This window comes from Esox lucius, chromosome 19, assembly GCF_011004845.1.
Source record: "Esox lucius isolate fEsoLuc1 chromosome 19, fEsoLuc1.pri, whole genome shotgun sequence".
Classification (NCBI taxonomy): domain Eukaryota; kingdom Metazoa; phylum Chordata; class Actinopteri; order Esociformes; family Esocidae; genus Esox; species Esox lucius.
This window is the reverse complement of record NC_047587.1, coordinates 2,778,075-2,799,050: the sequence shown is the minus strand read 5'-3', so window position 1 is coordinate 2,799,050 and position 20,976 is coordinate 2,778,075. Positions and strand designations below refer to the sequence as shown.

At 42.7% G+C, this 20,976-nt stretch overlaps 2 protein-coding genes across 3 annotated transcripts in view; both read left to right on the top strand.

The window, feature by feature from the left end:
- Nucleotides 1-15,468, top strand: part of LOC105018073 (synaptotagmin-7-like) — a gene marked incomplete at its 3' end in the record, with an annotated part of 141,713 nt that extends 126,245 nt beyond the window's left edge. Inside the window, exons 3-5 of the mRNA XM_020056750.2 lie at nt 2,423-2,505; nt 5,146-5,286; nt 15,429-15,468. Coding sequence (XP_019912309.2) covers nt 2,423-2,505; nt 5,146-5,286; nt 15,429-15,468 — 264 coding nt within the window. The remainder of the gene's footprint in view (nt 1-2,422; nt 2,506-5,145; nt 5,287-15,428) is intronic.
- Nucleotides 15,469-15,474: 6 nt separating this feature from the next.
- Nucleotides 15,475-20,976, top strand: part of LOC105018063 (synaptotagmin-7) — a 70,050-nt gene continuing 64,548 nt past the window's right edge. Inside the window, exon 1 of one of the 2 annotated variants that reach the window (XM_013138744.4) lies at nt 15,475-15,647. In XM_013138744.4, the coding sequence (XP_012994198.1) occupies nt 15,517-15,647 (131 nt within the window). In that variant the 5' untranslated portion in view covers nt 15,475-15,516. The remainder of the gene's footprint in view (nt 15,648-20,976) is intronic. The other variant, XM_013138745.4, reaches the window with a different exon arrangement.

The following is a 20,976-nucleotide window of genomic DNA, read 5'->3' as shown; positions in this document are numbered from 1 at the left end:
ACTCCCTAGCTCATGTTCAGTGTCTCAGCTTTCCTCTCTCCACCCCCAGACTAGGAATTCTTGCTTTGATATCTCCTCTCCTCAGCACCCTTGAAGTAGCAGCCAGTTTTCTCCAGAGAAATACTTAGCTCTCTTTTGGCGAGATGTGCATTTTATATGGCCATTGCTGTGGACGGGTATTCTGAAAGGAGTGTGGTTCACTGTGGTCTGTTCAGTAACCCAGAGTTGTTGAGACATCACACAACTCATACCAAAGCAACCAAAATCAAATGAATAAATCTGTATATAACGTTGTCATTTTTGTTGTGCCATCTAGCTAGATCAGTGCAACGATGGTCAGTATTTCTCAAGTCTGACAATATCACAAACAATTGGTCATAATATTTACCTAATAGTATGATATTGTCATAATATTATTTGTTTAATATTATGACATGAAACCAATGTTGCTAACTAGCACAGGACTCATGAAGTGAAATATCTTCTACTGTATCTAGCTAGCTTCTGTTGCTAGCTTAGTATCTGCTAGCTAACATTATGGGCTTTCACAACGCCAGATACCCCCTCTCAACAGCGCACTCCTGTGTTGATTTACTACCGACAGATTTCTAAAGCAGTTGTTCTTAATTTATGGGCAGCATGTTAACAACGTTAACCTGAATGAAACAAGCTAAGCGATTTGTTTATGTCAACAGATGTAGAGTTGGCTAGCTATTTTGTACTGTCAATTGGCTTTCTATTAGCCATGTGGAGTATTTGTAAGCTTGAAATTAGCATGCATTATTACATTCACAATTACAATTAGCTAGCTATGCATTTTGAAATCAAGTTTTAGGAATAATTTGAGATCTGACTGGTGCAATCATTTATTTTCTGGTGTCTTCATCAAGGAACGTAAAACAACCGACTGGATGTGCGTAGTCTCCATGAAACTCTGTGATTGGTTCACCCAAGTGAGCATTGTTTATGAGTAGCTCAGAGTTGGAGCCTTTAAGCAGTGAGGGAAGGTTTCCCACACAATTGGGCTGTTTCTAATGGCAGAATGTCCGGTATACTGACAACCAAATCAGGCAAACCTGCTTGTAAGATCACAGCGGGTGAAAGGTACCGTACACACACCCCATACCCACCCAGTCTCTGGCCTTCACTCTCCTGTGGTTAGCCCCCTAAACATTTTGTCCCACAGCGGCATGTTATAGTAGTTCACACACCAACGTGATCCCACAATCCCACGTCACTCTGTACATACAGGAGCACACAAACATCCATATGAAGGATATGGTGCTAACTTCCACGGCTAACCAGATTAGCTGATATGGCTGGAGTAATGTATAAGGGTAGAGTAATGTATGAGGGTAGAGTAATGTATGAGGGTAGAGTAATGTATGAGGGTAGAGTAATGTATAAGGGTAGAGTAACATATAAGGGTAGAGTAACATATAAGGGTAGAGTAACATATAAGGGTAGAGTAACATATATGGGTAGAGTAATGTATAAGGGTAGAGTAACATATAAGGGTAATGTAATGTATAAGGGTAGAGTAACATGTAAGGGTAGAGTAACATATAAGGGTAGAGTAATGTATAAGGGTAGAGTAACATATAAGGGTAATGTAATGTATAAGGGTAGAGTAACATGTAAGGGTAGAGTAACATATAAGGGTAGAGTAATGTATAAGGGTAGAGTAACATATAAGGGTAATGTAATGTATAAGGGTAGAGTAACATATAAGGGTAGAGTAATGTATAAGGGTAGAGTAACATATAAGGGTAATGTAATGTATAAGGGTAGGGTAACATATAAGGGTAGAGTAACATATAAGGGTAGAGTAATGTATAAGGGTAGAGTAACATATAAGGGTAATGTAATGTATTAGGGTAGAGTAACATATAAGGGTAGAGTAACATATAAGGGTAATGTGTAAGGATAGAGTAATTTCACGCAGAGTCTTCCAGCCAGGACCCACTGGACAGTATAGCATTGCTTTAAACAGGTGTTTTGCCATGTAAATGTCAGGGCTGTGTGTGCATGAATGGTAATCATAATGAGGGCAGAATGAATCTCTTCTCCACAGACACTAGATTTGATTCTACTTTGATGAGTAGCAATCAAAGATCACCAGGTAGAGGACAGCTGAAAGAAGCTCTACTCAGAGATAATGGGTCACCTGTGATCTGTGTGTGTGTCTTTGTGTGTGTGTGTGTTCTACTCAGGAGATAATACAATAGGATGTTACACTCAGCATTAGTACAAACACGACTCAGAGGACTTATCGTTAACCTCTCACTCTCTCCTTTCTCTCTCTCCCCTGTCTCATCTCTCTCTCCCTTCTTTCTTCTCTCTCCCCTCTCTCCTCGCTTATCTCTCTCCTCCTATCTCTCTGTCCCCTCTCCTCTCTCTCTCCTCTCCCGTGCGTCTCAAGGGGAAGAGGAATAAGCCAGGAGTGGAAACGGCTGGCACTCCAGAGTCGGGTCGTGGGCGCGGAGGAGAGAAAAAGGCCATCAAGTAGGTTGCTGTAGCCTGATTAGGAACACCTGTGTGGTGATGGGGAATTAACAACCACAAACCCCTCTACCTTACTCAGAATCCCCCATTCATGCCATAGGAGAACTGGTACCTGGTTTTGGTACCGGTAACTGGTATTAGTACTGGTACCTGAATTTTGTGCATGTAACTGGTATTAGTACTAATAAAAGTACTAGTTTATCATGGCTACACAGTGTAATATCATGCTAATTTGTTTTCATTGCAGAGAGACTTAAAATGGATGTTGTTAATGGCAAAGTCGTTTGAGTTAAGTAATGTTTTTGTTGTGATTAGACCAAAAACAAGCTAGGTTTACGAGTCTCCTAATGTTCTCTTAGTGAGGTCTGGGAGTGTGGGAGTCACAGAGTGAAAGAGAATTTAAAGATTGCTCATCCATTATCCTACCTGACTGTGCTGGCAGGGTAGTTTTGTGGAGGGAATTACAGAGCGTTATGGAGCAGCACACCTGCAGGGTTTGGAGTCACTGAGTGAAATGTTAATATGATGTGATTTGACCACTACAGATTTCTGTCCTATTATCTTACCTCTTCTAGTTTTGTCCTGGAAAATGTGGAACACTGTTGTTAACTCCCTGCATGAAATCATGAAAAGAGTATATATTTCCTTGAAGAAGAAAACAGTTTAGATGTCATTGAAGAAGAAAACTTTATAGATGTCCTCAGGGCTTGACTTGGGCTGGAACGGTCCAGAGTACCATTCCGGTACTTCTTATTTTAGGCAAACAGCGTTTCGGTTTCTTTTTTAGGCAAAAGAGCAAGCCTTATTAAAACATTTTATGAACATAATCTAATGTGCAATTTGACAGTTCCTGGACTTATTTTATCCCAAGTCAACCACTGTATGTCCTAGAAGAAGATAATGTTATAGATATCCTAGATGAAAACAGGAGAGATGTCATATATGAAAACAGTTTAGATATCCTTGGAGAAGATAACAGTATTGATATCGTAGAAGAAGAAACAGTATTGATATCCTAGAAGAAGAAACAGTACTGATAACCTCGAAGATAGTGTCGCTAAATACAGCACTCCTAAGGATCTACAATCTATGTCTTTCAATGTTTAGGTGCTCAGAATGTCGGCATTTAGTGGCGGAGATTCTTGGTTTTAATTTATTTAATTTCTTCAGGGTATTCTTTGAAATTCGAGATCATTCTCGTAATTCATACATTTAAGTAGCCATTTCACTTGTGTTTTTCAATAATTGCCTTCCCGCTTAGTGATGCAGGCTGTTCACGTCATCGCCACTAAACTCAGTAGGTCAATGACAGCATTCATGGACGTGGCCACTGTAATCGCTGTAATCTCAGTCACAGTAATCTCTGTCAGCACTGGGTTTCCATGACCATCTCTTTATAGCAGCACTGGTGATCTCCAGCACCTCCAACGGTGTGGACCTTTGATTGTGAATGTGTTGTTAAACCTGCTTTGATTCTTCCTCTTAATGCTTGTATTTCTCCCCTTCACGGTTTCCACAGCTTTCATGTGGCCTGTGTTTATCTTGGCTGTGGATTACACATCTCATCTGATGCTCCTCTTCTCATCATCCACTCCTCTTCTCCCTCCCGTTCCTTCCTAGCTGTCTCTCTCTCTCTCCTGTCGCGGTGTAACTGGCTTCTGTTGCCATGTGGTGTTATCGGCTCTGTCAGTGGGGGACTGTCTGTGACTCTCTCTCCCGTCTGTGGTTTTGATAATCTGCCCGCATTGCTGCCTGCTCTGTTTGTGCTTTCTCTTGCTGTCTCTCCTTTCTGCTCCTTGAGGATGTGATCCACCTGACTTCTTGTGTTCATTGTGATTTGTTTGAATGGTATCTCTGAGTGTCAATGTCCTGTTGTAGATGATGTGGTACTGCTATGTAACTCTGCATATGATGATGTTTCCCTGGTGTCCTTTTCTGTTTGTCTCTCTCTCCATCTCTCTTTCCTAATCTCCCTCTTTCTCTGTCTATTTCTCTCCTGTCTCTCCATCTCTCTGTCTTTTCTCTCTCTGTCTGTCTGCGTCTCTCGCTTGTCTCTCTCTAACTGTCTATGTCCCTGTCTCCTTCTCCGTTCCAGTCTCAGCAGCTTTATAAATAACGTTAATGAATGTGTTGTATGGTATGCTGGGATTGCCTGCTCCCTCAGGCCCTACCCTGACATGATAAATTTAATCTAAAAACCTCTTTGATAATTGGATAACATCTGGCTCCTAATTAGACATTAACCAAGCCCCTTGTTATTTCAAAGACCCTTTCACCTGTAGCTTCTTGAAACCCCATTATGAACCCATTTAAAACACTATTTTAGAACCCCCTTCTGGAACCCGATGGAAGAATCTGCATTTAGAACCTCCCTTTTAGAACCCCTTCCTAACCAGGGCCCTTCATCATTTCTGAAAGGAAGAGCTCCTCTCCGGCTCCCTTTCTTTTATTTACCTCTGCCCTAGCCCCTCCCCAAACACAGATGGACACACACACACACACGCACTCACACACACATGCACATACACCCACGTGTACATCCTTCTATTCCCCGTCCGTCCCTGTTCATGTGCTTGAAGGACTGGTACGGTGTGTTGCTCTGACCTGTGTCTCTCTCTGCCTCTGGGCTCTGCCCCACAGCGATCTAGACAAAGACTTTTGGAATAACAATGACAACAGCAACTCAGTGCAGGAGAGGAGATGGAGCTCCTATCCATCCAAGGAGTTCCTACTAAACAATTCTCCCTGTGCCCCACAAGGAGATCAGCGCCTCACACGCAAGTGAGTCTTGGTTTAAGGCTGGTAAGAGACAGAGTGATCCCCCTGAGCAGGGCTGTAGAGAGACAGGGCTAGGAACCCCACTTCTCTCCTCCCCCTCTCCTTTTATTTTTCCCCTCCACCTCCCTTCTCTCCTCCCGTTCTGTACTTTCTGACTCCCCTCCTCCACTCTCTTGTCCTCTCTACTCCTCTCATCTGCTCTCTTCTTTATTTTTCCTGTCTGTCTTTTACCTCACGTTTGCCTCATCATTCTGACAGAGGGACTTTGTAATATATTATTTATAATGTAAGTTATATACTTTATAATATAATGCAATATTAAATAGCACTGACATTAATCTATTGTCTGTATATAAAACCAGTGATTTTATGTTACAGATGAAGTATTGAAACCAATTAAAACAGTACAGATGAAGTATTGAAACCTATTAAAACATGACTGATGAAATATTGAAACCTGTTAAAACAGTACAGATGAAGTATTCAAACCTCTCAAAACAGTACAGATGAAATATTGAAACCTGTTAAAACAGTACTGATGAAGAATTCTATAAGTTCAAGCATCAGCCAATGAAAATGCTTTGTTCCTGTTCCAAATCTAAAACATTCTAATTGTGAAATTGACACTCCCCCTCATTGACTTAAACTACTGTATGTAGTGAACTACTGTATGTAGTGTGGTGGACACTCCCCCTCATGTGCTGGAGTATGTAGTGTGGTGGACACTCCCCCTCATGTGCTGGAGTATGTAGTGTGATGGACACTCCCCCCCTCATGGATTTAAAGGGAATGGGCTGGTATAAATTGTGTGGTGGACACTCCCCCCCTCTTGGATTTAAAGTAAATGGGCTGGTGTAAGTAGTGTGGTGGACACTCCCCTCTCATGGATTTAAAGGGAATGGGAGTAGTGTGGTGGACACTCCCCCCTACTCTACTTGCACCAATCTGCATCCTTTCAGCTGCATGAGTGCCAGTGAACAAATGCATTCTTGGGTAGAAGGGCACAGAACTGCCACACAGGCCTTGACTGCTCAGACTTTCTGTCACAGGATGAACTTTTATGAAATTGCTTGTGTAGAGAAAGTGTTTTTTAATGAACAGGTGCTTGTCAGAAGACGTAATTAGTGGCGTCTGGTGATGATAGTGGAGTGCCAGGTGATGTCACAAGGTCTGCTAAACCGTAGCATTCAATCATCTGAAACAGACAAGCAGTTAAGTTGGCTGATACTTCCACTTTTTTCCTACGATCTTTGCAAGTGCGGCCCTGTATGTATTCTGTAATTGGTAGCATTGCATAAGGTTACCAAACCCCAGCGCCTCTCATATGTACGCATCATCAGTCCATGTGTACGCATCATCAGTCTGTGTGTACCCATAGGGGAAACATCCTGATTAGTCACAATTACTCATAATCTGCCAGGGACACATGAGTGCATAAAATGTCACACATGCCCATTAAAGCGTCCTGATTACAGACATTAAACTGTTACCGCGGCGACACAGCCAGCAGGCTCCGCCTCCCCCGTCCTTAGGTGGCAGTGGCTGGTTTAACCCACTGTGCGGAATATGCGGACAAAGTCACATACTTGACATGTTAAAAAGTAAAGATAAAGATATTTAAATAATGTATTGAGAGCTTAATAGGAAATTAAAAAAGCCATTGGGTGGAAGACTACCGGTTAGTGCTTTTGGATGAGTAACTCAAAGTTTGCTGGTTTAAATCCTGAGTTTAACAAAGTGAAATAAATATATTTTGTTTTGCCCCTGAGCAAGGCACCTAAACCTGATTGGTCCTCTTAGTTTCTCTGGATAAGAGCTTCTTTTTATTATTTAAGATGTAAATTATTAAGATGCAGGAATTTGACCAGAAGAAAATAATAGAATTTATCAGTGATTCATATTTCCTTAAACATTCTGAAATGCAACATAAAAGCCCGGTATGTGTGTATGAAATGCATGTCTTCCAGTTTGTATAGCCGTTAGCAACAATGCTAATGAAAACCGTCTTCTGTTAGATAAAGGTTTCCCAAAACTCTACTCAATTAAATGTTATCTACAAAGTAGCCTATACTTGCCCTGGCAGAATGAAATTATCCCTTTTTTCATAAATCCAGTGGGTATTTGTTTAGCAGATTCTATAATTATGTGCTACAGAAGCATGGGTTCTAAACAGCCTCCTGATAGACGCACACAAATTAAAGGATTTCCAGAACATTCTTTATTTATTATTATTATAATACAGTTTGATTTTGACAGTGTAAACTACACTCAATTTGTGGATTTCCAGATCATTAATTATTATTAAAGATACTGATTTTGAGAGTGAAAACCTGAAAACACCGGGGACAAATTTAACACAAAACACACAAAAAGCATTTGGGGATAAAACATAAAAATACATTTGCTTGATTTCTGAAGGCCCTTGCTATGTATCCCCTGGAAGATTTTACTCTCCTTTCTCTTTCTATCTCTCCTTTCTCTTTCTCTCCCCCTCTCTTTATCCCTCTTCCTCTCTTTTCTTTACCTCCCTTGATCCCTCTTCCTCTCTTTTCTTTACCTCTCTTGATCCCTCCTCCTCTCCCTGCTGTCTCTGTAACAGAAAGGAAGACGTATGTTAAAAAACGTTTGCCCAACTCCCCGCAGCCCTGCCAGGACTAGAACTAACTCCTCCCCACTCTAACCTCTAACCTGTCATGTCTCCCCCATGGGCCACTAGTAACCATGGAGACGGACAACCCTTGTCGCTCTCTCTTCCACTCTCCCGTCTCCAATGTAACACCTTGTTGCACATAACACTGCTGCTTCCCTGTGGATGCAGACCTGAACTGTGCTTGTGTGCTATTGGACTTTCTGCAAAACACTTTGAATGTCTGCTTTGGGCCTGGCCACAGTGCCAGGACGTGTTGATTTAGTGATTTAAGGTACTACTTGACCTCAGATCTTCCTTGAGCAAAGGGAAGCATTTGAAAATTATTTGACTTAGTGCCTGACCACAGATCTTGAGGTTTGGTGAACATAACCCTTGTGTGGGTTTGTTCTCATAGAGGGTTGACCGTTACACATGGTTATCGTGTCGTTCTATTGTGGTTCTCATGCGTTCCTCATGTTGTTGTCATGTGGTTCTAGGGTGGATATCATGTGGTTCTCATTTGGATCTCAGTTCTCATGTGGATTTCATGTGGTTCTCATTTGGTTCTCAGTTCTCATGTGGTTCTCAGTTCCCATGTGGCTCTCACATGGTTCTCAGTTCTCGTTTGGTTCTCATGTGGTTTTGATATTCATTAACACTAGCTGTTGTGTGGTTGATGTGTTTAAGAGATAATGTACGGGACATTCACAGCTTTTGCCTTCTTTGGTCTCCTGAGTTTAGTTCTGTAGAGGGATTATAACCCAATAGTATATAGGAGGTCCTGAGTTTAGTTCTGTAGAGGGATTATAACCCAATAGTATATAGGAGGTCCTGAGTTTAGTTCTGTAGAGGGATTATAACCCAATAGTATATAGGAGGTCCTGGGTTTAGTTCTGTAGAGGGATTTTAGCTCTATATTATTTAGAAGGTGCTGGGTTCAGTTCTATGGGGAGATTATAACTCTATAATATATAGAATGTTTTGGTTTAAGTTCTGACTGGATATAAAAGCTGTGGATCTCCTGAAGCCAGGAGATTTAATGTGTCAGTTTTCCTGTAAATATTAAGCACCGAAAATGATGCGCATGGACATAGAGGACACCATGTTAACTGACACTTATAACAGGTGACATGACCCACTTAGCTTGCTGAAGATTACTGTCAAAACATATGTCCCTTCCACACTGTTTTAGCATGCTCACAACATGAAAACTATGGAGGCATGTACAATCTAAAATACATCGACCGCCACAATTTAGAAATAGTTGTTTTTACAAACACTGATTATCTATCCGTGCGCCTCTCAATTCTAAAGCAGGCAGATAGTTGAAACGCCACAGCTTCATCCGCTGACAGCCATCTTTGTCATATAGCTGAAACCTTCCCAGCTCACAGCTGATAGTCGACAGGTGCAGCTGAAATGGCACACTAGTCCCTATACGTGCAACTGGGCCCATAGGCTAATCGTTGAAAGTAAGTGGACGATATAGAGGATATGCTTCCATTTGGGACGCGGGCAACCGGATGTGATTTCGGGAGGAGGACATGAGAGATGTGATTTCAAATTATTTCCCTCAGGGTTCCTCTGGGTTCCACTGAGATCCGCAGTTTTCGGTCTATCAGCGGCAGTGGGCCTCATTTATCACGCAACCCGACCGATGACGCACTTCGGCGTGCCCCGGCACTCAGGCCCATGCGATTTAGGACTGCACTGTAGCTGATGATGCTACATTATGCGTGGGGACGTTCATCAATACTGATCCGCTAACTGATGCAAGATTCATCAGTTCATCAATCCGTCCGTCTGAACCAACCGCATGGCCCCGGGTGAATGATAACCGCACGCCTCTTTATGTGACGCCAGGCTTCATTTCTCATGTTGAGTGTCGCGTATGTGCACTCATTCACTGCGACCAACATACCTAAAGGCATTGGACTGGTGTAGGCAGGGGATGGGAGACAGATTGACTCACAAGCTGGTCTCTGTGTTTACCTGAAGTGACTTAAAGGGGCACTGTGTAGAATCCCATCTTAAACCTTTATAAGACTGGATTTAGACAATGACACAACTTGTCTCCTCCACTCGCTTTTCCAGATCAGCTAGTCCAGGGTGGTTTAGGGTGGTTATGATAGTACTGACTGGTATAGTACCAGCTAGTCCAGGGTGGTTTAGGGTGGTTATGATAGTACTGACTGGTATATTACCAGCTAGTCCAGGGTGGTTTAGGGTGGTTATGATAGTACTGACTGGTATAGTACCAGCTAGTCCAGGGTGGTTTAGGGTGGTTATGATAGTACTGACTGGTATAGTACCAGCTAGTCCAGGTTGGTTTAGGGTGGGTAGGATAGTACTGACTGGTATATTACCAGCTAGTCCAGGGTGGTTTAGGGTGGGTAGGATAGTACTGACTGGTATAGTACCAGCTAGTCCAGGGTGGTTTAGGGTGGGTAGGATAGTACTGACTGGTATAGTACCAGCTAGTCCAGGGTGGTTTAGGGTGGTTAGGATAGTACTGAGTGGTATAGTACCAGCTAGTCCAGGGTGGTTTAGGTTGGGTAGGATAGTACTGACTGGTATAGTACCAGCTAGTCCAGGGTGGTTTAGGGTGGGTAGGATAGTACTGACTGGTATAGTACCAGCTAGTCCAGGGTGATTTAGGGTGGGTAGGATAGTACTGACTGGTATAGTACCAGCTAGTCCAGGGTGGTTTAGGGTGGGTAGGATAGTACTGACTGGTATAGTACCAGCTAGTCCAGGGTGGTTTAGGGTGGGTAGGATAGTACTGACTGGTATAGTACCAGCTAGTCCAGGGTGGTTTAGGGTGGGTAGGATAGTACTGACTGGTATAGTACCAGCTAGTCCAGGGTGGTTTAGGGTGGGTAGGATAGTACTGACTTGTATAGTACCAGCTAGTCCAGGGTGGTTTAGGGTAGGTAGGATAGTACTGCGAGTATGAGGAGATTACGAGTCAATGCAAACTGGTGGATGGACCAGCACAAAAGTTTAAATGGAGAATATCTCAGGCACTCGAAAACTTTGGTAGAAAAGTATTTGAAACATGAATGAAGATGTCTTCTGGTCTTTCATACTTGTATTTATGCCAGCAGTCCAGTAAACATCTTATGTATGGCTCCTTTAAGTCTAGGGTTCTTTGACCAAGTTCAAATAAAGCCTTCGTTGGAGATCCAACAAATCTGCTGTGGGTCTTCATGAAAGTTTACCTACAAACAAGCATTGTAGGTATCCACACTTTTAAAAAAGATCTGAAATCCAGTCTGATTGGGCGTTTGTACTAGACAGAGGATGTTTCCTTTCTCTTGGTCACTTTGGTACCCATGCGATGCAAAGCATGAATACCATATTAATGAGCTCCTTTCAAGGACAAAAGGGGCTTGAGTCCTTAAAATCACTGCTCAACCCAAACTGCATTGATCCTCTGCTCTTTAATCGCTCTTGTGCTTATCCAAAACTAACTAATCACTTATCTTAAAAAACGTTTTTAAATACAAAATATTTTTGGCCATCAGCCTGCCTGTCCGCTTGGTAAATACCTCTGGGAGTTATCGCAGTAAAGTTTTCCTTTATGCACATTTTGCTCAATGACTGCCGGCCACGATCCTTGGCGTACATGCACCGCATCGATTTTGACGCTGCAATTAGTAACTTGGATTCACAAACACCAAATAGCTGTAACTCCGCATCACCTGCACACAGGCGTTGGCGGCCGTGTTATGGTACGAGGCACTGACTCGGTGGGCATGGTCCCGTACCCACATCCCCCGTGTGGACATGATCCAGCACCGGTGAAGATACACTCATTGCTGATTCCCAAGGCGCTGTGTTTCGGCCCAAGGGTCCATGTTTTTCCGACAGTCATCCGCCTGTTGGGGGGGTGAGGAGTGCGGTCGGGGGGTTCACGTTGTGAAGTCCCGAGCACACAGGCAGCTTTTTTTTAGAACCAGGCATCTTCCGGACACTAATCAGATGTCCTAACCTTTAGGCTGCCATGCCACCCCAGAGTACTGGCCGACTTCCCATGCTTTGATCCCAAGTATAGACAGTACTTAAGGGAAAGTGACCCGTAACCCTGGTTCTTTGTATGAACACAGCTACTATCATCATAACACTGATTAATACTGACATGCAAGAAATCAGTGAATGTATGCACTTTTGATAATTCCTGGCCTAGTTTTTCTGTGCATACATTGGGTAACCGAAATCAAACACTACAAAGCCAACTGGGCATGATATGTTTTTGCCTAGGACCAGGCTTAATTTATGACCTGGAATCTAGCCCAATAGTTTTCTCTCAATAGGCATAAATGAGGACATACTGTACTAGAAATAGCACAATATTTTCTTTTTGTTGCAATACTCCCAGAGGGAATAGTTGGCATTCTGGACTGTTGTTCTGCCTGTTCAGGCCAACTATGTTCTGTTCTACTCTGTTCTGTTCATCTGTGTTCTGTTCATCTGTGTTCTGTTCTACTCTGTTCTATTCTACCATGTTTGGTTCTGTTCTATTCTGTTCTATTCTACTCAGTTCTGTTCTACCATGTTTTATAATATTCCACTGTGTTCTGTTCTACCATGTTTTTTTCTGTTTTACTCTATTCTGTTCCACCATGTTCTTTTCTTACACTGTTCTGTACTCTTCTACTCAGTTCCATTCTATTCGATTCTGTTCTGCTTTTTTGAGTTATGCTAATATCTACATTGTCCTGCCCTGCTCTTGGGTTCTATTTGGCTGAATTTGAAGAACATGGTGCATGCAATATCAGGGTTGTTAGTTAAGTTCCCACAGGGGACCAGTGCAGCATGTGTATGCATGGTAATTGAACCCCACAGCCCTGACATCTTACAGTAATCAACTGAACCCCACAGCCTTGACATCTTAAAGTAATCTACTGAACCCCACAGCCCTGACATATTACAATAATCTACTGAACCCCACAGCCCTGACATATTACTGTGATCAACTGAACCCCACAGCCTTGAAATCTTACAGGAATCAACTGAACCCCATAGCCTTGACATCTTACAATAATCAACTGAACACCACACCATTGACATCTTACAGTAATCAACTGAACCCCACAGCCTTGAAATCTTACAGGAATCAACTGAACCCCATAGCCTTGACATCTTACAATAATCAACTGAACACCACAGCATTGACATCTTACAGTAATCAACTGAACACCACAGCATTGACATCTTACAGTAATCAACTGAACACCACAGCCTTGACATCTTACAGTAATCAACTGAACCCCTCGGCCTTGACATCTTACAGTAATCAACTGAACCCCACTGCCTTGACATCTTACAGTAATCAACTGAACTCCACAGGACACTTTATACTTAAATATAATGATGTCTGCAGTCCATATACTGTGTTTTTGTTCTGTTGCATAATAATGAAGCCGGCTGGTGGCTCCTGACCCTGAAGTATAACGACTGCATGGTCATGCATATTTCATATGTGTGTATGTGATCCCGGCTGGGCGTGAGCCCGCTAGCTCTGCCTTGCCTTTAGTGCCAACACAATGGTGTCCACTACATCTTAATTAGGACATTACTGGGATCCCCATTAGTACCCAGTGCTCGTCCCCCGGTCCTGGACCTGCTATGTGTGCATAATAAATAATACTGGTGGCACACAATGGCACTCAGGTCCTGTATGCATCTTCGGTCCTGTTGTCATTAGACTCTGTGGGGAATCTCCTCCTGTAGGGAATTGTCCCCTGTGTCAAAGTAGTGCAATACACAAGGAATAGGGTGCTAAAGTAGTGGACTGGAGGGAATAGGGTGCTAGAGTAGTGGACTGGAGGGAATAGGGTGCTAGAGTAGTGGACTGGAGGGAAAAGGGTGTTAAAGTATTGGACTGGAGGGAAAAGGGTGTTAAAGTATTGGACTGGAGGGAAAAGGGTGTTAAAGTCGTGGACTGGAGGGAAAAGGGTGTTAAAGTATCGGACTGGAGGGAAAAGGGTGCTATTTAAGATGTAGATTTGATTCCTAGTTCTTAAACTAATGTAGGATTATAATAACAAATGCTTGCACAGTCCGCTGTGTGTTCCTATGGTGGTCAGTGGTCGGTGAAGCTCAGCACAGCTTGATTTCATCCGTGTGCACTCATTGGGTAGATTTATATTGGAGTTAAGTGCCTTTAATACCACTGGACCTCAGGAGAAATATAGATTTGTTCCCTATTCACTCGTACAGTAAATTTCACTCTGCTATGGAGACACTCATAATACATCACAGTTTTGTAACCTCAGTGATGCCGGATACGTTGTTTATTCGTCGACAGGCTGAAACAGATACTACGCTGTTGATTTGTCCCTCTGTAAGAGGCAGTCTTATACCATTCAATGGCCTGGGTTGTCTGTAATGGCATGTCTCAGGGCCTAAGTGGCCATCAATTGAGAGTTAACGTACAAATAGCTTCCCACACTGTGTGCCAGGCTCACACTGTGTTGTAGTGGTCATCTCAGCTGAGCTGGTCTCTGGAAACTGAGGGCGTGTCTCTTTCTGTTGTGAACTGGTCCCGGCCAGGGCAGATAGCTGAGGGGACTAGTGACTGACAACAGGCTGAGCCTGTTGCTACTGTGTTCATGTGCTGTGATTGTAGGGTGAGGTGTTCTTTCCCCACCTCTTCACCACTCCCCAGTGAATATTTCTGTCCCTCAAAACTACACTAAAGGCCTTTCTCTCCACCTTCCCGATCTATATGGGCCTATTTCTCTTCTGTTTCACCTGATCTATACTAGCCTGTGTCTCTTCTGTTTCACGTGATCTATACCTGTCTCTGTCTCTTCTGTTTCACCTGATCTATACCAGCCTTTATCTTCTATTTCACATGACCTAAATCAGCATGTCTCTTCTATTTCACCTGATCTATACCAGCCTGTTTCTTCTATTTCACCTGATCTATACCAGCCTGTTTCTTCTATTTCACCTGATCTATATCAGTATGTCTCTTCTATTTCACATGATCTAATCAGGCCTGTGTCTCTTATGTGTCACCTGATCTATACCAGCCTGCCCCTTCTATTTCACCTGATCTATACCAGCCTCCGTCTCTTCTGGTTCACCTGGTCTATACCAGCCTCTGTCCCTTCTGGTTCACCTGGTCTATACCAGCCTCTGTCTCTTCTGTTTCACTGATCTATACCAGCCTCTGTCTCTTCTGTTTCACTGATCTATACCAGCCTCTGTCTCTTCTGTTTCAACTGATCTATACCAGCCTCTGTCTCTTCTGTTTCACCTGATCTATACCAGCCTCTGTCTCTTCTGTTTCACCTGATCTATACCAGCCTGTGTCATGGATACCTCCTCCCCTTTAACAATTGTTCAGCTTTGCTTTTTTATCATGTTGTTTCTTGATCTCTCTTGTTCTCTTTCTCTCCTACTGTCTTCTTTCTGTTCTTGTCTTTTTCCACCTCCGTCTCTCTCTCTCTCTCCGTCTCTGCCGTGTCTTCTCCTTGCGCCCTCCCCCCTCTCTTGTTCCCAGTGGGGCAGTATCGGGGGGGCAGACAGGCTCGTCTGCGGGGGGGAGAGGGGATGGGGGGGCACCGGCGAGTCCCTGTCGCAGTGACAGTATGAAGAGTATGATGTCAGGTGGCGGAGGCCTGATGTCAGGGGGCACCAGCATGGTGATGTCTGGGGGCAAGGCCGGGAGGTGGCAGACTGTCCAGGGACACATGCAGTCAGGAGGACTCAAACCCAGCAGGTGAGTTACAGTGGCAGTACATACAGAACCAGGCAAAACAGATGAATTAGTGAATGTGTTTAAACTTGACTGGTACTATGTGTGTATTTATGTAAGAGCATGTGTGTGTATACACTACCGTTCAAAAGTTTGGAGACACTTAGAAATGTCCTTGTTTTCAAAAGTAAAGCAGTTTCTTTGTCCATTAAAATAACATCAAATTGATCAGAGATAGACATTGTTAATGTTGTAGTAGCAGGAAACGACAGATTTTTTATGGAACATCTACAAAGGCCGACTATCAGCAACCACCACTCCTGTGTTCCAATGGCACATTGTGTTTGCTAATCCAAGTTTATCATTTTAAAAGGCTAATTGATCATTAGAAAAGCCCTTTTGTATTAGAAAACCCTTTTGCTAATTATGTTTGCACAGCTGAAAACTGTTCTGCAGATTAAAGACGCAATAAAACTGGCCTTCTTTAAACTAGTTGAGTATCTGGAGCAATTGGGGGTTCGATTACAGGCTCAAAATGGCCAGAAACAGTCTAATCTTGTTCAGAGAAATGAAGACTATTCCATATGAGAAACAGACACTTCACAGGTCCTCAACTGGCAGCTTCATTAAATAGTACCAGCAAAACACCAGTCTCAGCATCAACAGAGAAGAGCTGACTTCCGGGATGCTGGCCTTCTAGGCAGCGTTGCAAAGAAAAATAAATATCTCTGGCTGGCCAATAAAAATAAACATTAAGATGGGCAAAAGAACACAGACACTGGACAGAGGAAGATTGGAAGAAAGTGTTATGAACAGATTAGTCTAAATTCGAGGTGTTCGGATCACAAAGAAGAACATTTGTGAGATGCAGATCAAATGAAAAGATGCTGGAGGAGTGCTTGACGCCATCTGTCAAGCATAGTAGAGACAATGTGATGGTCTGTGGGTGCTTTGGTGATTGTAAAGTGAGAGATTTATACAGGGTGAAAGGGACCTTGAAGATGGAAGGCTATCACTCCATTTTGCAATGCCATGCCATTCTCTGTGGACGGTGTTTGATCTGAGACAATTTCCTCTTATTGGAAGATGACCAAATGGTATGTAAGAAGTTCCCATCAAGCCAATCCAACTTGTGGGAAATCAGATTACCTCAACAAGTTGACAACTAGAATGCCAAAGGTCTGCAAGGCTGTAATTGCTGCAAATGGGGGATTCTTTGATGGTTTGAATTTTCAAACGGCATCAACACTTTTGAATGGTAGAGTATATATACAGCATCTCACAAAAGTCAGTACACCCTCACATTTTTATAAACATTTGATTATACCTTTTCATTTGACAACATTGAAGAAATGACACTTTGCCACAATGTAAAGTAGTGAGTGTACAGCTTGTATAACAATGTAAATTTGCTGTTTCCTCAAAATAACACAACACACACAGCCATTAATGTCTAAACCGCTGGCAACAAAAGTGATTGGGCCCAATTGGCCATTTTCCCTCCACAGTGTCATGTGACTTGTTAGTGTTACAAGGTCTCAGGTGTGAATGGGGAGCAGGTGTGTTAAATCTGGTATCACACTCCCTCATACTGGTCACTAGAAGATCAACATGGCACCTCATGGGAAAGAACTCTCTGAGGATCTGAAAGAAGTATTGTTGCTCTACATAAAGATGGCCTAGGCTACAAGACCCTGAAACTGAGCTGCAGCACTGTGGCCAAGACCATACAGTGGTTTAACAGGACAGGTTCCACTCGGAACAGGCCACGCCATGGTCGACCAAAGAAGTTGAGTGCACATGCTCAGTGTCATATCCAGAGGTTGTCTTTGGAAAATAGACGTATGAGTGCTGCCAGCACTGATGCAGAGGTTGAAGGGGTGGGGGGTCAGCCTGTCAGTGGTCAGACAATAAGCCGCACACCGCATCAAATTGCCTACAGTCAAGCATGGGGGGAGTGTCATGGTCTGGGGCTGCATGAGGGCTGCTGGCACTGGGGAGCTACAGTTCATTGAGGGAACCATGAATGCCAACATGTACTGTGACATAGTGAAGCAGAGCATGAACCCCTCCCTTCGGAGACTGGGCCGCAGGGCAGTATTCCAACATGATAACGACCCCAAACACACCTCCAAGACCACCACTGCCTTGCTAAAGAAGCTGAGGGTAAAGGTGATGGACTGGCCAAGCATCTCTCTTGACCTAAACCCTATTGAGCATCTGTGGGGCATCCTCAAACAGAAGGTGGAGGAGCGCAAGGTCTCTAATATCCACCAGCTCCGTGATTTTGATACACTGCCGATTTTGCAGGTTTTCCTACTTACAAAGCATTTAGAGGTCTGTAATTTTTATCATAGGTACAATGTGTATCTCACTGTGAGAGATGGAATCTAAAACAAAAATCCAGAAAATCAAAGTGTATGATTTTTTTAATGATTAATTTGCATTTTGTTGCATGACATAAGTATTTGATCACCTCCCAACCAGTAAGAATTCCGGCTCTCACAGACGTGTACGTTTTTCTTTAAGAAGCCCTCCTGTTCTCCACTCATTAACTGTTGCACCTGTTTGAACTTGTTACCTGTATAAAAGACACCTGTCCACACACTCAATCAAACAGACTCCAACCTCTCCAAAATGGCCAAGACCAGAGAGCTGTGTAAGGACAGCAGGGATAAAATTGTAGACCTGCACAAGGCTGGGATGGGCTACAGGACAATAGGCAAGCAGCTTGGCGAGAAGGCAACAACTGTTGGCACAATTATTAGAAAATGGAAGAAGTTCAAGATGACGGTCAATCTTTCTTGGTCTGGGGCTCCATGCAAGATCTCACCTCGTGGGGCATCATTAATCATGAGGAAGGTAAGGGATCAGCCCTGATCTACAGAAAACCATTAGTAACACACTACGCCTTCATGGATTAAAATCCTGCAGCGCACGCAAGGTCCCCCTGCTCAAGCCAGCGCTTGTCCAGGCCCATATGAAGTTTGCCAATAACCATCTGGATGATCCAGAGGAGGAATGGGAGAAGGTCATGTGGTCTGATGAGACAAAAATGTAGCTTTTTGGTCTAAACTCCACTCGCCGTGTTTGGAGGAAGAAGAAGGATGAGTACAACCCCAAGAACACCATCCTACTTTGGGGATACATTTCTGCAAAGGGGACAGGACGACTGCACCGTATTGAGGGGAGGATGGATGGGGCCATGTATCGCGAGATCTTTGCCAACAACCTCCTTCCCTCAGTAAGAGCATTGAAGATGGGTCGTGGCTGGGTCTTCCAGCATGACAACGACCCGAAACACACAGCCAGGGCAACTAAGGAGTGGCTCCGTAAAAAGCATCTCAAGGTTTTGGAGTGGCCTAGCCAATCTCCAGACCTGAACACAATAGATAAAATCTTTGGAGGGAGCTGAAAGTCTGTATTGCCCAGCAACAGCCCCGAAACCTGAAGGATCTGGAGAAGGTCTGTATGGAGGAGTGGGCCAAAATTCCTGCTGCAGTGTGTGCAAACCTGGTCAAGAACTACAGGAAATGTATGATCTCTGTAATTGCAAACAAAGGTTTCTGTACCAAATATTAAGTTCTGCTTTTCTGATGTATCAAATACTTATGTCATGCAATAAAATGCTAATTTATTATTTAAAATTCATACAATGAGATTTTCTGGATTTTTGTTTTAGATTCCGTCACTCACAGTTGAAGAGTGCCTATGATAAAAAATTACAGACCTGCAAAATCGGGAAAACCTGCAAAATCGTCAGTGTATAAATACTTGTTCTCCCCACTGTATATGTATATATATACAGCTCCGGAAAGAATTAAGAGACCATTGCACCTTTTTCTTTCCTTACCAAAAAACTTGAAAAGGAAGGTTTTGAGTGAGGAACAGAAGCGTTCAATTAGCAGTGTTCTCTTCATTTTAACCTTTCTGTTCCACACTCAACCTTCCCTTTCGACATTTTTGGAAAGGAAAGAAAAAGGTGCAGTGGTCTCTTAATTTTTTCCGGAGCTGTATATATATATACACTGTCAGTTAACATGCAGGGCAGCCGTCGGGGGGGTCGGAGTCACTATCAGCTATCAGCGTATTATTATTATGGACAAACAGGACACCACAGAACGTAGGTGACCTTTCTCACATTTTGGATCCAAAACAATTCCGGTGTCCTCCACTGAACCGTGTCTGCTTTCTTTCAAAACGCAAAGGTGTCCAAAACCGTCTCACTGGACAAAAGATGTGACACTGCTGAGCAAAACAGCCCCCCCCCCAACCCTCCCCCACCCAACGGTGTAGACCTGTCATGGGCTGTCTGGCCAAAGGTAGCATAACACACACTGTGTTCTGCACACACTGTTTGATCAATTCGTGTCATGAAAAAATTATTTTTTTTACAAAAAGAATCCATGGGCGGAGACAACATGCTGGCTATGAGAACCAATCTAACAAAAGGCGGCAGTAGAATAACACATTAGCAGTTGTTCTATATTGGACCAAAATGCTGACTCAGCAAAGCTCCACACTGACCTGTTTACGCAGAGCATGTCTGTGCCAAACGTGGAAAATATTGGTTGCGTGCAAACAAGTTTAGGGGCACAATGAAACCTTTTTTATTGAAGGTTCTTTTTTTTCACAGTATCCTTACTCCATGGTTCATTTGAACCATGCACAGAGTGCTGAGAGCTCATTAATTATTACTAATTGGATTGTGACAGGTGGTTGTCTCACCTGGCTTTTGTAAGATAAATGCACCAACTGTTAGTCGCTCTGGATGAGGGCGTCTGCTAAATGACTAAAATGTCAAAACGGGAATTGTTTATAGTAGTAGAGTCTTTGTACTGTATTACTGTAATGAATACAAAAAACAACACGTTTACACCCTCACTGGACTGTACAGCTTTATAACAATAATAATAATTATGAAGACAATAATAATAACTCTAATAATAATAGAAACGATGATGATAATAATAATAACAATGATGATAATAATAATAACTATGAAGATAATAATCATAATAGTATCATAATAAATAATGGTATCATAATAAATAATGGTATCATAATAGATAATAGTCATAATGATGATGATTATAATACTAATGATGATGATAATAATAATAACGTGAATAAAAATAGTAACGATGATGATAATAATAAGTGATGATAATTATGAAGATAATAATTATTACAACGATGATAATAATAACAATGATGATAATAATAATAATAATGCTAATAATAATAGTAACAAAGGATGATAATAATAATGATGATGATGGTAATGACAATAACACTAATCATTATAATAGTAATGATGATGATAATAACTATAATGGTGATGATGATAATA